This window comes from Nymphalis io, chromosome 7 (genome assembly GCF_905147045.1).
Source record: "Nymphalis io chromosome 7, ilAglIoxx1.1, whole genome shotgun sequence".
Lineage (NCBI taxonomy): Eukaryota > Metazoa > Arthropoda > Insecta > Lepidoptera > Nymphalidae > Nymphalis > Nymphalis io.
This window is the reverse complement of record NC_065894.1, coordinates 9,762,080-9,777,813: the sequence shown is the minus strand read 5'-3', so window position 1 is coordinate 9,777,813 and position 15,734 is coordinate 9,762,080. Positions and strand designations below refer to the sequence as shown.

Here is a 15,734-nt window from a genome sequence, read left to right as displayed (position 1 = left end):
CCCGTACTGACGATCATTAATAAGACAGTGATCTTCTAGGTAATGGATCAGTTGGTTGTTTAAAATCCGTTCCATCACCTTACAAAGTACTGAGGTGATAGCTATTGGCCGACAATTTGCCGGGTCAGACCGAACCCCTTTTTTGGGAACCGCTTGCACATTAGCTCTTCTCCAAGCCTCCGGCACACATCCCGAAGAGAGAGAAAGTTGGAACAAGCGCGTTAACACAGGAGACAGCTCCGCTGCGCACTTCTTCAGCACTATGGCTGGTATTCCATCGGGACCGCTAGCTTTCCGTACATCAAGTGATTGCAGCTCCGCACGTACATCACGTTGCCTGATTTTGATGTCAGGCATCGTATGGCCACATGAAGGTATTGTAGGTGGCAGCGCACTACAATCATCGATGACGGAATTATCGGCAAAGAGTTTAGCCAGGAGATCAGCTTGCTCTTGCGGACTGTGAGCTAGCGATCCGTCCGGATTTCTGAGCGGTGGCAGCGAAGGTTGGCAGAAATTGTTTTGCACAGACTTGGTCAGACGCCAGAAACTACGGGAGCCCCTAGGATGCGAAACAAGATCATGACCAATCTGTAAAATGCGCTGTGCATCCGCTCTCGTGTATGCCTTTCTACAGGACTTGGAATTTTTATTGTAGTTTGCTTTCAGTGAGTCAATGTTAGATGCCCCGCTAATGCAGCCGTTGATCTACTTGCGATATGCCGCCTGCTTAGATGATACGGCATCGGTACATTCACGAGTGAACCAACGGTTACGCGTACCCCTACTGACGAGATCTGAGCTAAGAATGTAGTATTCCATTCCCAACATGATCTCGTCAGCAACAGCAGCGGTACTAGCTGTCGGGTCATTCCCACTGAAGCAACGTTCCTTTTCCAAGGGACCGACACATAGTAATCGCGCATACCGTCCCAATCTGCCGACTTATAGTGCCAAACGCGACGTTTGCATACCGCTAGTGGCGGCAGCTTGGCCTGTGGCACTCTGGTAGATATAAGGCCGTGATCCGAAGAGCCAAGAGGAGCCTGAACCACAACCTGATATTCCACCGGGTGAGAAGTCAGCAGAAGGTCCAGTAGAGAAGGTGCTTGCCCATCAATGTCTGGGATCCTGGTGGGCTGATCAACCAGTTGGGTCAAGTCATGTGTGAGAGCAAACGCATGAGCAGTCCTTCCAGCATGGTCAGTTTTGAGGGATTTCAACCATGATTCGTGGTGAGCATTAAAATCCCCCAAAAACACCAATTCCGCGTTAGGAAATTGCTCTTGCGCAACATCTGCCACCCGACTAAGATGGTCAAATAATCGGCTTGTCTCCAAGTCACCATTGTGGGATCTGTAGAGGCACACGTAGACTCGACTCTGACGAACCAGGTCCACACGTACCACCAACATGGAGAAGGAGGGGTCCTCCAAGCAGCGCAGTCGGTGACAGCAAACATCCGTCCTGACGAACAAGCATACTCCGGCTTTCGCTTTGAAGGATTCTTCAAGCGTGTAGCCGGGATAATTAAGGTAGCTGGTATCGGCAGGACGGAGTATTTGTGTCTCCGTGAGAAACAACATTGCTGGCCGTGCTGTCTCGAGATGGTGGTGGACAGCGTTGAGGTTAGCGTGTATATATATATAAGAGAATTATATTCATATTAAAGTCCAAACTGTGACGTACAATTAAAATAACGGTGAGGCAAGGCGAGTTATATAGTAAGACAACTATATTAGTGTAGCATTTACTTGTAAGACTCGTATCCAATCCTCCATGGTGGCGATGCTGTCCGCCGTGAGGTAGTAGGTGCGGCTGCCCGTGAAGATCTCAAAGGTGGCGGCGCCCTCGTTGCGAGAGATCTTGCACGCCTCGCCCAGCCCGATCTGACCCTGGGGCTTCCGGGACACCTCCGACTGGGACTTCCAGTACGATAGTGTACCGTTCTTGAGAACGAACCTGAAAAATTATAATTATTTTGGTTGTAATCAACGCATTGTGATTGTTTAGAATAAAAGGCACATACAAAATATATGTTTTTTTTTAATATGTTACGTATTTAAGGTTATCTTCATTATTAAATATAGTTTTTCAAAAATATTATTGCATATTTGACATTTATCACGCTCGAACCTTGAACTTTTTCTAATATAGTTTGGCATAAATGGATAATGTATTGCGGGACGGGTCCTTATTTTAACACAAAATAAAAGTTCAAGCATTCAAGTTCAGCAATAGCGATCCGGGATCCGGCGCAGAAAGGCAGAAAAACATCATTCTATGGTGGCGGCGCATTGACGCTGTAAGAAGATGGGTCAGATTTCTTAGTGCCATAGACATTCTAGAAGTCACAGTCGTATGTGTAATGTCTCCATGACGAAAGATAATTTGGTTACAGGAGTCCCTTCGCTTACAGTGGGAGAAGTGCTAGTGTCCTTGAGTCAACGCAAATGGGTTAGGCCTCTTAAGCCTACCTGCCTAGCCGCCAACACAATATGATAAAGCGGCCTACTAGGTGGTAGAGCAAGCCCGTTTGGGTAGGTCCCACCTACTCATCAGATATTCTACCGCCAATCAGCAATACTTAGTACTATTGCGTTCCGGTTTGAAGGATGAGTGAGCCAGTCGACGGGCACAAGGGACATAACATGTTCGTTTCCAAGGTCGGTGACACATTGGCGATGTAAGAATGCTTAATATTTCTTACATCGCCCAAGTCTACGGGCGGAGACCACTTCCATCAGGTGGCCCACCTGTCCGCCCAGCTACACCAAGCGCGTACCATCTCTTCCGCCAGGTCTTGAGCTTCCCGCCCAGCTTGGCGAGGTGTCCGCTCTTCTCGAGCGCGTCGTGGCGGCGCGGCGAGTCCCGCGCGGCGTCGGCGGCGCCCGCGTCGGGCGGGACGGCGTAGTCGTCCGACACGCCCGACTCGAACGACGTGTCTGCGACGCGAGCGACACGTTTCTTTACTTATTCGAATACACCATCAACTTATCCCTGAACACGCCCAATCTATACATACAATAAATTTGTAAACTGATACCGGGGGTCTTTATCGACGTATTCGACCCCAAAACGATGATTGTTAGAATTTTTGTCCGCTTGTCTGTGCGTTTGTGCACGCTAATCTTAACGGCTTAACGGGTTTGAGGGCGGTTTTCACTATTTTATCGTGACTAACTTCACTCAAAATTTAGTGTTTGTTTTATTTTAATCGGTTCCTAAAAAGTTATATCAATTTAAAGAATCGAGCCGAACATTTATTCGATAAAATTGCTTTAAAATAACTGTTCAGTTGAATTGGCTGAAACTTTAGCTACCTATGAATGATGGTCTGTAAAATGATTATGATTGAAAGTATATAGAAATAAAACAAAGATAAAAAATATACAGTTTCAAAGATTCAGACACATCTAATGTAAGTTGAACTCAGATCTATATGATCAATCATATTAAATACGGTTCAGCTTATGCTGGTATATCGGTTAACTCACCCATGCGTACATATATGTCTATCTTTTAAGGTTGACTATAAAATTTTGTATGGCAATCAATTTCGTTCTAAAATAATGTTTATTTTCAAAGTCGTTTTTATAAAAATATATTAATTCTTATGAAAGACATCAAGATAAGACAGTTTTTAGTACAGTAGTATAGTTTTGACATATAGTTTTAAATTTACTGTGAAGGTATTGTTTGCAGTCAAAATAAATAAAGCACAGGAAAAGACATTCAAGTATGTCGGAATTGATTTAAGTTTATTTATAATAAAGTATATTATATATATATTTCTAAATTTAATATGTGCTGTTAAATTTAACTAAAACGCTGTCTACATTACAATATTCCATTATTTTATTTCTTACTTACAACATTATCAAAATATTATATAATTGATTCTAATTTACCTCTAGTTTTACTCTGTTTACTCGGCGACCCACTGCTGGACCTCTTAGCTGGGCTTAAGCTCGAACTGGTCTTCACACTTTTCGAAGGGCTGCTAGCGCTTAGACTGGTATCAGATGAGCTGCATTGTCCATTCGTGTTGTTAAGAACGAGGGCATGAGGACCAGCAGTTTGTTGTATGGAGGCGGGCAGGATACTGGTCAAGTTTATGTTGTTTATCGTCATTGGCATTTGGGATGGTTGACCTGGAAAACATATACCGACATTTTGTAAAGTATGTTCAATATCTAATTAAGTAATATTTTTAACTTTTTGTTTGATGATCTTTCATTAAATTATTAAGTATAGACTATAAAAAAAAAACAATTTAAAATTATTCATAGAGTCTTAGTTCCTTTTTTGTCACATTTTTTTATGTTTAGATTATTGGCAAATGGATCACCTAATGGTGAGTGGTCACCACCAGCCATAGACTTTGGCACTGTAGGAAATATTAATCACCCCTTACATCGTTAATGCGCCACATAACTTAGGAACTAATGTGTTAATTTCCTTGCAACGGGCTTGCAAGCTGCGCTATCAGCAAAAATATTGCTCTTTAAATGTAACTTATGCCTTTAGTTAACGGTGAATCAAACTAATTATGTAATATTTAGGTAACAAATCTTCGAATCTAATAAACATTTTTATTCCATTCAAAACTGAGATCAGTATAACCTCCATTGAAGATTGTACACAAAATAATCTGTCAATTAATTTCTGGTGCTGTGAAGACCCCAAAACGAAACCACCACAACCAATTCTTGGAACTTGGTATTGGAAGGATCGGTTTCAATATGTTTTTTGTGATTATTGTATACGAATGAAAACTCACCATATAGAGGATTGTGGTGTGGTGTATTGTGAACTGTCACGCCCATTGATTCTTCACCATCTGATGAATCGTCTGATGAATCGCCCGTGAAAGGCATCGATCGTATTTGACTCGCGCGCTGAAAACAGACATTACTTAAACTAAATGAAATTTTTTATTATTCGTGGGTTAAATTATTATTCTTCTAAACAATACTACGTTATTACCAATGTATTCTCGACTTTATGCTAATATAAATAAGGTTAGTTTCTCTACGACAAATTATCTGAAATGTTTTTAAATAGAAGATGATAAGTTACCCCTTTAACAGTAGCATATACTGGCACCGAGATGTCCTGATAACTGGTGGATTCGTGCATCGTCCGCTGGCACGGCGGGGGACTCAACTCTTCTTCGACGGACTGCTGGAGACCATCGTCAGCCACCTGAAAAAAAATTATAGGTTTTTATTGGTGGTAAAAAATTATGGTGTTTCATGATTAGCATTTAATATCAAGTTAATCGGATATTCTACCACAAAACAGCAATACTTGATATTGTTGTGTTCCGGTTTGAAAAGTGAGTGAGCCAGTGTGCCAGCCAGACACAAGGGATATAAAATCTTAGTCTCCAAGGTTGGTTGCGCATTGGCTATGTAAGCGATGGTTGACATTTCTTACAATGCCAATGCCTAAGGGCGTTTGGTTACCACTTACCATCAGGTGGCCCATATGCTCGTCCGCCTTCCTATTCTATAAAAAAAAAGTTCGTGATAATATATTCCGACGATCCTCCAACCTGGTATATCTTGGCCTCCCAGCTGGGGAAGCGATGCAGCGGCGGCGTGGGCGGGCGCGGCTGGTCGGACACGCAGCTGTCGCCCGTGGACGAGCCGCCGCGACTCGTGCCCTGCACCACCACGTGCACGCCCTGCCACGCCGGGGTGCGCTCTGCGGGGGACATATAGTGTCACATCTAAAGCCGTCTGGCTTAGCCGGGTACCGAAAAGCATCCCATCTTAACCCATGGGTATCATAAATACAGAATATATAAACTCATATATTCATTCATAATAAGCGCACTAATACACTGTCAATAGCATACTAGCATAATTCACACGTGTGGTGGCTGGGAAACAATCACCTTTGTTCATCAAATTTTTATCGAAACCTTTGCAGTAAAATTAAAGTTGATACAAGTTGTTAAGTGGCATTGTAATGTATAAATAAAGATAATTATATTAATCAGGAATTGTATGTACTGCATAATATAGCAGAGCTATTAGCAAATTGCATAGAAAAAAAGTTTATTAGTCTTTACTCAACCTGCCATTGGAATATACTATATTACAGTAACAGCCTGTGAATGTCCCATTGCTAGGCTAAGGCCTCCTCTCCCTTTTTGAGGTTTTTTGGAGCTTATTCCGCCACGCTTCTTCAATGCTCGTTGGTGGAATACACATGTCGCAGAATTTCAGTGAAATTAGACACATGCAGGGGTGTTCACCATGTGTTCCTTCACCGTCAAACACGAGATGAATTATAATCACAAATTAAGCACATGAAAATTCAGTGGTGCTTGGCCGGGTTTGTACCCACGATTATCGGTTAAGATTCACGCGTTCTTACCACTGGACCATCTAGGCTTTGGTAGGCCATCTCGGCTTTATATACTATATATGGTACTTAAGTAAATATTACAGTAACTTTTACATACCTCTGCTTGGTGTATATATTTCAGCATAGTCGTGTGTGGTATCACCATCTGTTGAAGTGTTTGGTGTGGTTGGTAGCACCACTAAATTTTCTACTGCAGCCTGTTTAGAAATATATTTTAATTATTTAAAAGCAACAAATTACGAATTATTAAAAACTTCGTAAGATCATAATAATATATTACTCAGACAATATGCTGAAAATTATATAAAGCCATTTATATATTATGAAGATATTTTTCTATTCATTATATAGTAGCTATTGTATAGAAGTGTAGTGGTTGTTGTATCGTTTATATTAAATTAATGCAAAAAAATAAGTAATAGGATTTCAGCCACACTGCGCTGGATATATATGTATAGCACAGATAAGGTGAACTTTTTAAAACTAAACTTCTACATTAACAATTGACAGTTAAGTACAATAGATCATGACATCAATTAAAGTTTTCTTTTCCCTATTGGCAAAAATATAGATTTTTTAAAACCAGAGCATAAGTTTTCTCAATATTTATAATTTAAGTTTGAAAAAGTCTTTTCAAAATATATTTACTTGTTGGTAGGGCTATGTGAAAGTTCCTCTGGGTAGCTACTACCCGCTAATCAAATTTTCTACTGCCAAAACAGCAATTATTAGTACTGTTGTGCTCTGGTCGGAAGGGAGAGTGAGTCAGAGTGACTGGCACAAAGGGCATAACATTTTAATTCCCAAGGTTGGTTGGTTACATAAGGGATGTTTAATATTTCTTACAGTGCCAATGTCCATGGGTGGTGGTAACAACTTACCGTCAGGTGACCCATTTGCCCATCCTCTTACTTAAATTATTAAAAAAAACATACCGCAAGGTCATCAGCTAGCAAACTGGCAGTGGTCCTCTCATCCATGGTTCGATTCATTGTGTTCAATTGACTATTGGCAGTTGTTTGAGTTAAATTGGTCGTTCCAATTGATAGATTTCGCCTGTGCCTCACCGGTGTACTGTAATGGGGTTCTGATGATGTAATTGGCAGCTGGAAAGATATAAAAAAGTTTAGCACTCGTTCAATGTGAAGTTGCATAGTTTAGCTTCTACAATTAAATATCAAATAGCATTTTTAATACCTTTATCCTTTTTAAGTCTGCATATTTTTTCAGTGTAACTTCCTGTGTGTTAGATTGGTAAAATTAAATTAAATTTCTCATGTTACACAATATGTTTAGTACAAAAAATATATTTTTTAATCTGTAGTCATGTTTTTGTTTTTTTTTTATAATTTAATTAATCAAATAATGTATGTAATGTATGTTTCAGATAAAATCTTGTCATTAAATTATATAAAATAAATAAATCCCAAGTTTTTTTAATTAGAATGCATAATATGTAAAATATAAAGTATAAAATAATAAGAAACTTAATAGAAAATGACTTGTTTTGTTAAGTTTTCAAGCAACTTATACAGTGAAAGTAAAAATAAAATGCGATCTTTATTTGATAGTAATAATAGCTACAGCTCTAGTAAGAATAGCAGTGCATAAAAAACATACTAGAAGATTTCATTTTGCAGTATTAATTGTATGTAGATCTAAACTTAATTTGCTAGACAAGCATTGCATAGATTCTTAAAATTGCCATATCACTAACATATAATGGAAAACATTGGCTCTCTTAATCCAAAGGTAATTGTAAGATTCATTCAGAAACATAAATAATTGAATTTAAAATTGAAAGAACAACATTCCAAATAAAGTAAAAGTGCTGAAAAAAAAATAGCAGTAAAATATACAACATTGACACATCTAACATCCAGCTACCTGTGGACCCTCTAGGCTCTCAGAGCGTCGACGGTTATTAGCCAAAAGGCTTGATGAGGCACGGGTGCCGTCTTCTGTCCTTACTTCTAAAGACAGACTTCCCCGAGAAGGTAGAAACTGCTAAGGAAGTTTAAGGGTCTAAGCACCATTTGATACTTACTCATATAGAACTAGTTATAATAGGGTAAAGGATTTGTTTCTATTAGTTTACATATTATTTTAGTTTTAATATGCAATCATTGTAATTTTGTAGAAACGGTGATTAATTTATACTTACAGCACAGTTTCTGCTTCCCTGTGTAGCAATGTGATTCCTAAGTAACTCCAGCTGCTGGTTACAGCGGTCGTTCTGTTCCCTCAGCAATTGGTTTTGTTGCTCTAGTTCCTTAAGCTTGTTAGTCACCCACTCCTTGATTCGTGCGGCCTTTGCCTCAACTTGTTTCGCGTCTTGGAGTCGCAGCTGCTTCTGTCGGAATGCGCAATGTTGTATTGATATTGTTTTGTAATTCTAAAATCACTGGTTGACACTGGGAATGAACCTGTTGGTAATTCTTAAGTCACATTTAAACCGCAATATTCAATGTACTGATGTAAGTAGAATATATGATATTCGGAAATATTGTTATAGTAATATTATAATTTTATATTTTTGTATAGTTAAAGTAATATTTCTCCCTTAAATTCATTCAAATTTACCTGCATTTTTTATTATTTCATAAAGTTTTTCAAATCTTTTTCTGTATTATTTACATTTATTAAACTCGTTTATCACTGGTTATACATTTAAAACGAATAATTGATCACATAAGAGTAATTTTCATTCAAAAATTACAAAACAAATAATAAAATGACAGTATACGAACATAAACAAAAATATAACCGCTATTATTGAAGCGATATAAACGTCATTACGTCACAACTTATATCACAAAGCTTCATGTACGCTCAGTGACGTTTGCGGCACTTTCGATGATGCCGACGCCATGACGTAAAAGGGATGTGATAACAATTAATGCAGTGATTGATTTTTTTTTTATAGACGCATTCACTTTTTAATTTTAAAATGTTTAAAAAATATTAGCCTTTGTCTAGAAGTAAAATTTCTAAAAAATTAAAATTAAATTTTAGAGAATAATTCTAAAATCAAAGTTGTGTTCAATGTTTTTGAGTAAGAATTCATTTACTTCTGTCGTGTTGTACACGATTTAATTTGATTTATTAGTTAAGCTTACGATTTTATATTTTAAAATGAAATTATATTTTAAAAACACAGTTAATCTTATACATCTATGACTTATATAATATTTGTTACTTAATTTATTAGTAGTTTTTTTTAAATAAATAGCTATGTTACATAGATACTGGGCTCATAATAGTAACTGTAAAAAAGTATAGCACAAACATTCCTTTTGTAGCTAATTCCACAATAAGTCTCAAGGGTTGGGAGGGATAAGACTAGTTAACAAAACGGTTCCCTCAAGGTCAGTAACAGTAAAATAGAATAAATAATAAATACAAAGGGCTTTACTTTTCCTCGATGCAATTGATCACATATTATGCAGACTTTATTAAAGTAGGTGTATAAGTATACAAATAGAAGCAAAATTCACACGACATTAAATAATCACGTAAATGCTGGAAGTAAAAATTACAGTCAGTGTAGTGTTTGGTTAGCAAACGATTTAAGATGTTATGTCTCTTTTGAATGTAATTACATTGATACTGGAATTGATGATGTTCTCCTGAGCTACAATTAGTCAACTCCACAACCGATATAGTGCACAAGTGTGAGCGAAAATACAGGTGCATTCTCTATTCCCTCACTCTCATAATCGTATGAGACGACAACCCTACAAGACCGGAGAGAGTGCCGGCCCATTGCCTGGCAAACGAAGGGTGAACACAACATTTAAATTCCGGGGTACTACTTAGAAGTTTTTGAAAGAAAACTCAATTACTTTTAATTGCTTTTGATCTAAAGCAACGACGCGGTAGAATGATGTGATGTACGTATCTACTGGTACATATTTATTATATATCGATGTTTTTTTTATATACCTGTTCTTCAATTTGGCCTTCAAGTCGCGTGATGGCCTTCGGCGCCCCTTCAGCGCCAGCCGGCCACTCGCACAACCGCTGCTCCATGGCGCGGACCTGGAACGCAGACAATTTAATGTTTATAACATATAATAAATCACGATACATCAATTATTGATGTTGACTTTAATCTTTAAAGATCTATTGAATCTTGACATTAAATAATATATTGTGAAAATTGCCATTAAAATATTGCGTTAAGCACACATTGTGATTACACGCATCGAAATGATCATAAAAACAAAATATTATGTACCATTATATTTCTTCTTTGAAACACAATATATTCATCAAACAAACCGCAGAAATAGATTCATCAATCATCATTCATAGCATATAAGTATGCAGTTACGATCCTTGACGATAATAAACAAGGTGATTACAAGTAACCGCAAAGCGCGAACTGACATACGATTATATATCAAGTTCAATAACATAACATTATATAAACATACATATATTATTAACAGTAGTTATGCATAATTCTTTAACAAAATAGCTTCCCAATTTAGTATATTATTGGTAAGTATTTTTTTCTAAATAGAATAACGATTAAGATACATTTGAAGCGCTATACTCACATTTCGCCGCGTATATAAGTTTTAATGACATACTGACAGCTTTATGTCCAACACTATGCGTTGAATCGTCAATACATTTTAAATCGCACTTAAAGTTTACACTTATATCACTGGCATGTAAGAGTTTGTTATTTTAATTTTAAGTCCAAAAAAGATGGTATATTATTAGCTCCTGTGTAACTATTTTTTAAGAAAAAAAAATAATTTTTTATTATGTCATATATTTTGCAATAAACATGCGAAGAACAATGAATACTTCCCGTTGAAGGAATACCCAGGAATAGATCGCATTAATCACAAACGCTGTAATTTGCCTGACTCACGACACGAGGGGACGCCACGAATATCCAGAACTTTCTATATCGGGTAACACTTAGACGGGGAACGTGGAAAAATAAATGATAGACATACTGAGGAGGAAACTTTGAAATGGACAATAAAATAAGCATGAATCAAACTTAATTTCAGGGTAGTTTAAACTGAGCCATTGCGGGTTACGGTCTATGCGTAATAGTAATATTATGACTAAAAGTAAAGAGACATTTCTTTTAAGTCAAATTATGAGAAAAAAGACTGGACATCGAAATAGTACGACTTTAGATTATAAAATAAAAGGAGTACCTACGCAGCTTTATTACATATATTTAGAATAAAACCAATATTTTTAACAATATGAAATCTAGAAAGCAAATATTGCAATTTAGAAAAAAATATATAAATGATGACATATATGACTATAAATTGAACCTAAAAGAGGGTATCCTAAGCCCAACCCGAACGAAAAAACAGTTGTGCAATATTTCTATCATTATAATAAAAACATGACAACAAAGAAAAGCTTTAGTGAAAAAGGATTGAGTTATTTGTACAGATTGAAAAACGATCTATCGATAAATAGATTATTTAAAATCACGTATTGTAAACATAATATAAAATTACTTCATGGATGAACTAAATATGTTTCAACAAAACATCGGATACACATTAGTTACGGATCAATTGCAGAAAAAAATTTACTTGTATTATTGCGTGTACGAATATTAATTATGAAACTCCATATATATAAAAGTCAATATATTATCTACGTAACGTTGTAATAAAATTTGATATTTGTAAAGCTTTGAAACGTTATCCATTGATTTTAATGTGCGGTCAAGTGTAAACACTACGTAGGCATACAAGTTCGTTCATTACCGAGTCCTCTAATTAAACTGTTGCCAGCAATGAATTTAGTTACATACTTCCTTATTTATATCATAAGTACCAGCAAGTTAATTTAGTAATGAAAGCGTGAGGAAGTGAGCTGTAAAGATGAGAAGTTTATGATATTTACATTTTTAAACGTAAACATTATTTTACCGACTGAAAGCATACTCAATATAAATATATTTTAATATAATATTTTATGCTAGTGAAGTGTTAATATTTATAGTTAATATAAAACCTTCAACGCGTTACTATATATTGAAGTTCCTTGTTTTTATTCATTCGTTCATTAATGAACGCGTCGTTAAATTTGGTCCGGATGTCGGTACTCGCTATTGAACTCTGTATATTTATAAGAGTTATAATAAGAGAGAAATGGTCGAAAAAACGAGACCATGCTGTTTGGTTACAGCAGGGATAATAAAGTTTTTTTTTTTAATATTATTTTATTTAGATATCAAATCATTCATTACTCAATAAAGAAGGCAATTAACCGATTCGAAGAAAAACTATTTTGTCAGCTGTTTTTAAAATGGGCTTTTTATTTAAGACCAGCATAACCAGCGGCTATGCAAGGATGCAATTCAGTTTTTGACGAAAATCCTTCAAAATCTACCATTTTAATGTATATAAGGCCTATTTGAATTGTACATGTAAAATATTTAAATTGTTCGGCAGTAGAGGTAGTCTGGCTGTTTAAAATTGCTTTGGTTTTGTTAACTCGCAAATAGCCATAATAAAAAAGATATTTTGAAATCACAGACAGACACTTCAATTTTATCTATTTGTATAGAATACAAAATATAGAGAACCGTGACACAGGGAGCATCATATTATTTCCCATTAAACGTTTTAACAATTTTCATGCTTGTTATTGTTAACCTCGTTCGTGGGGTGGATATTTATTGCTATTTCTTTTGATTCTCTAATTAATGCGTTAAATGATTATTATTTCCAAATTTTATTTAATTGTATTCTGATTCCAAGTTTACTTTGATTATAAATATAATTTAAAAAAATCACAGGAAAACAAGGTAGGTGGACGAGCATATGGGCCACCTGATGGTAAGCGGTCACCAACGCCTATAGACATTTGCATTGTAAGAAATGTTAAACATCGCTAACATCGCCAAAGCGCCACCAACTTTGGAAACTAAGATGTTATGTACCTTGAGAAGTAGCGTCGAAACAAATTAAAGCGCTTTAGCGGTTAAAATTTCGTTTTAGCTAGGGTACGGGATGGCATGTCAGTATATAATTTGTTTATGTTTCATATCAATAACGATGAAAGTTCAGAAGATGGTCAAAATCATCCTGGAAACCAGTATTCCTTGTCCTAGTCGTACATCTAGAGCCCTGGCCGTCTGTCTTATCCATTTTCTCAGTTTTATAGGTAATGGAAACATTCCTCGAAGACACTAACATGAGACCAAATTATATAGCACACCTTTAAATAACTTTAAAAGCGCTTTAGCTGTGCGTTATCAAATAATCAGAGGCCACATAGTAATGGACCATTTTTCTGTGGCCTTTCACAATGTATAAAAAAAAACCTAAAGTTTACTACATAAGTCAGAATAAGTCAAAAGCATAAGTCAGAGCCCTGGACGAAGGAATCTGTACTACAGAGTTTAAGACAGGAAGGGCTACTATATGGCCCCATTTTTTACAATTTAAAAACGCTGTCAATTATTAAGGTAGCGTATCATGGTGGTAGAGCTGCGTTATTAATATGCGGTCTTTAATGTTTCTTAATGCGCAATTATCACTAAATAATGTCAACCAAATGAGCGAATAGAATATAGAAATTTTGTTCGCCAGCTCCCTAGCCATTTGTATAGACGTATAGAAATGACAAATGTATTTGATTTATCACGTGATCAATTGAATAATTTCGATAAAAGCGATGTTCGAAATTGCCGAATATTCTGTCAGGCCCCAGTAAAGCTAAATAATCAAAACCTGTTTGCGTCAGACGTTGCGCTCAAATCTGACTTTTAAATATTTCTCATTAATACTGAAAGTTTCACTTCGAAAACTCTTTGACTTTACAATCTCTTCTTCATTTTCCTTACACAATGAAAAGTCATGACGAAACAGTCGTCGATTCAATTAAATAAGGAAAATTCGTTGAATCATCAAATTGAAATGGTTAATTAACTAAGTAGGTAACAATTCTACCACCCACGGTTTCATGTTTATTTATTTTCCAATAACAAATTACATACTTAATAGTTGTTTATGTGTTTCGTCAATCAATCCGTGTTTAAGCAACATGTCCCATTTGGCTTCAAGAATAGATCAAAGTTTAACACGAATCACAATTAGATATCTCGGATGTAGCGTCCTGTTTCTTTTTGGGTCGTCCCTTTATTTGGAACCTTATGTTTGGACGTTACGATCCCATTGTTTCATTATATAATACGTTATAAGATAAGATCTATTAAGTCATTCAATGAGTATACAAGTGGGATTGAAGAGCTCAGCTGGTTTCGGACAAAAACGCTGGATAAAAGGCGAGTTTATAAAACACAATTTCTTAAACATTTTAAGCATCGCTTGGCTTAGGAGCTTTAGTTTTTGTAATAACTAATTGAAACGTACCGTGAAGTACATGATTAATGACAATATTATCTGATATGCCACCTTTTATTACAAATCCCAGAAAGCGTTCAAAATGCCACAATTGCTTAATTAAAAAAAAATGTAAAGGATCGCTTATGTGCTAAAGGTTATTACAGAATTTATGAATTTATGGATGATAGCACATCTTGGGAATGAAACGATCGCATGGCTATTTCTCTTTTTTTATAAAATAATCATGATATTAAAAAAAACCACTGAGTTTCTTTCGCCGGTTCTTCTCAAGGCTGGGTATTTCATTTTCGAACCGGTGGTAGTTTCTAGTTTGACTATCAATAAGCAGGTGTAATGCTTCAATGTTGAGTAAAGTTTTTGATTTTTTTAAGCATTTAAGTAGTTTCAGCCATTCGAGCGTGATCGAGTAACAAAATTGCATTACACATCACAGCGTTAAGTAAGTTTATGAATTAATATGTAATGAATAGGTATACGGTTAAACTGATAAACTGACTGTTAACATCCAACATATCTCTGAAATCGTTTAGAGTAGACGTATAAAAATTTGCACAGGAGCTCATTATTAATATTTGCCAGAACTAGGAAAGGATTTTTAAAAGTGCATCGTCATTTAAGATCTTACTTCAGTTCTTTCAGAATTTTGAAAATTCATACTTAATATACTTATATAAGGGGTTTAAATAAGTGAAGTGTTTCAATATGAAATGCGTCATTTGTGTTGTAACAAACGTGAAAAGTGCGTGGTCTCTTCATTTGTTTACGCATAATTTACTTCCTCGCTTGATTAAAGCATTACATTTTATATATTCAGAGCAGAAAAATTTTAAAACTGACATTTAACAACAATTAGAATAGTTCCTGAAATGTTACTGATAGAAGATCCATCGAACATACCACTAGTTATAAATAATGATTGTTCTTAGAATGAAGGACGAGATCTTGGACTGTTCCTATTAAAAAAAAAACGTATTTTCATAAAGA

General features: G+C 36.0%; 1 protein-coding gene and 1 long non-coding RNA gene across 3 annotated transcripts in view; one reads left to right on the top strand and one right to left on the bottom strand.

The window, feature by feature from the left end:
• LOC126769428 (uncharacterized protein CG43867) overlaps window positions 1-15,734 on the bottom strand; it is a 327,165-nt gene that overhangs the window by 20,852 nt on the left and 290,579 nt on the right. Inside the window, exons 5-16 of one of the 2 annotated variants that reach the window (XM_050488212.1) lie at window positions 10,327-10,422; window positions 8,546-8,734; window positions 8,269-8,388; window positions 7,579-7,620; window positions 7,317-7,487; window positions 6,479-6,578; window positions 5,561-5,712; window positions 5,083-5,208; window positions 4,784-4,901; window positions 3,912-4,154; window positions 2,786-2,945; window positions 1,755-1,962 (exon numbers count right to left, since the gene is read on the bottom strand). In XM_050488212.1, coding sequence (XP_050344169.1) covers window positions 1,755-1,962; window positions 2,786-2,945; window positions 3,912-4,154; window positions 4,784-4,901; window positions 5,083-5,208; window positions 5,561-5,712; window positions 6,479-6,578; window positions 7,317-7,487; window positions 7,579-7,620; window positions 8,269-8,388; window positions 8,546-8,734; window positions 10,327-10,422 — 1,725 coding nt within the window. The remainder of the gene's footprint in view (window positions 1-1,754; window positions 1,963-2,785; window positions 2,946-3,911; window positions 4,155-4,783; window positions 4,902-5,082; window positions 5,209-5,560; window positions 5,713-6,478; window positions 6,579-7,316; window positions 7,488-7,578; window positions 7,621-8,268; window positions 8,389-8,545; window positions 8,735-10,326; window positions 10,423-15,734) is intronic. The other variant, XM_050488213.1, reaches the window with a different exon arrangement.
• The window catches only part of LOC126769574 (uncharacterized), a 114,853-nt gene that overhangs the window by 56,946 nt on the left and 42,173 nt on the right, over window positions 1-15,734 (top strand). The gene's annotated exons all lie outside the window — the stretch shown is intronic.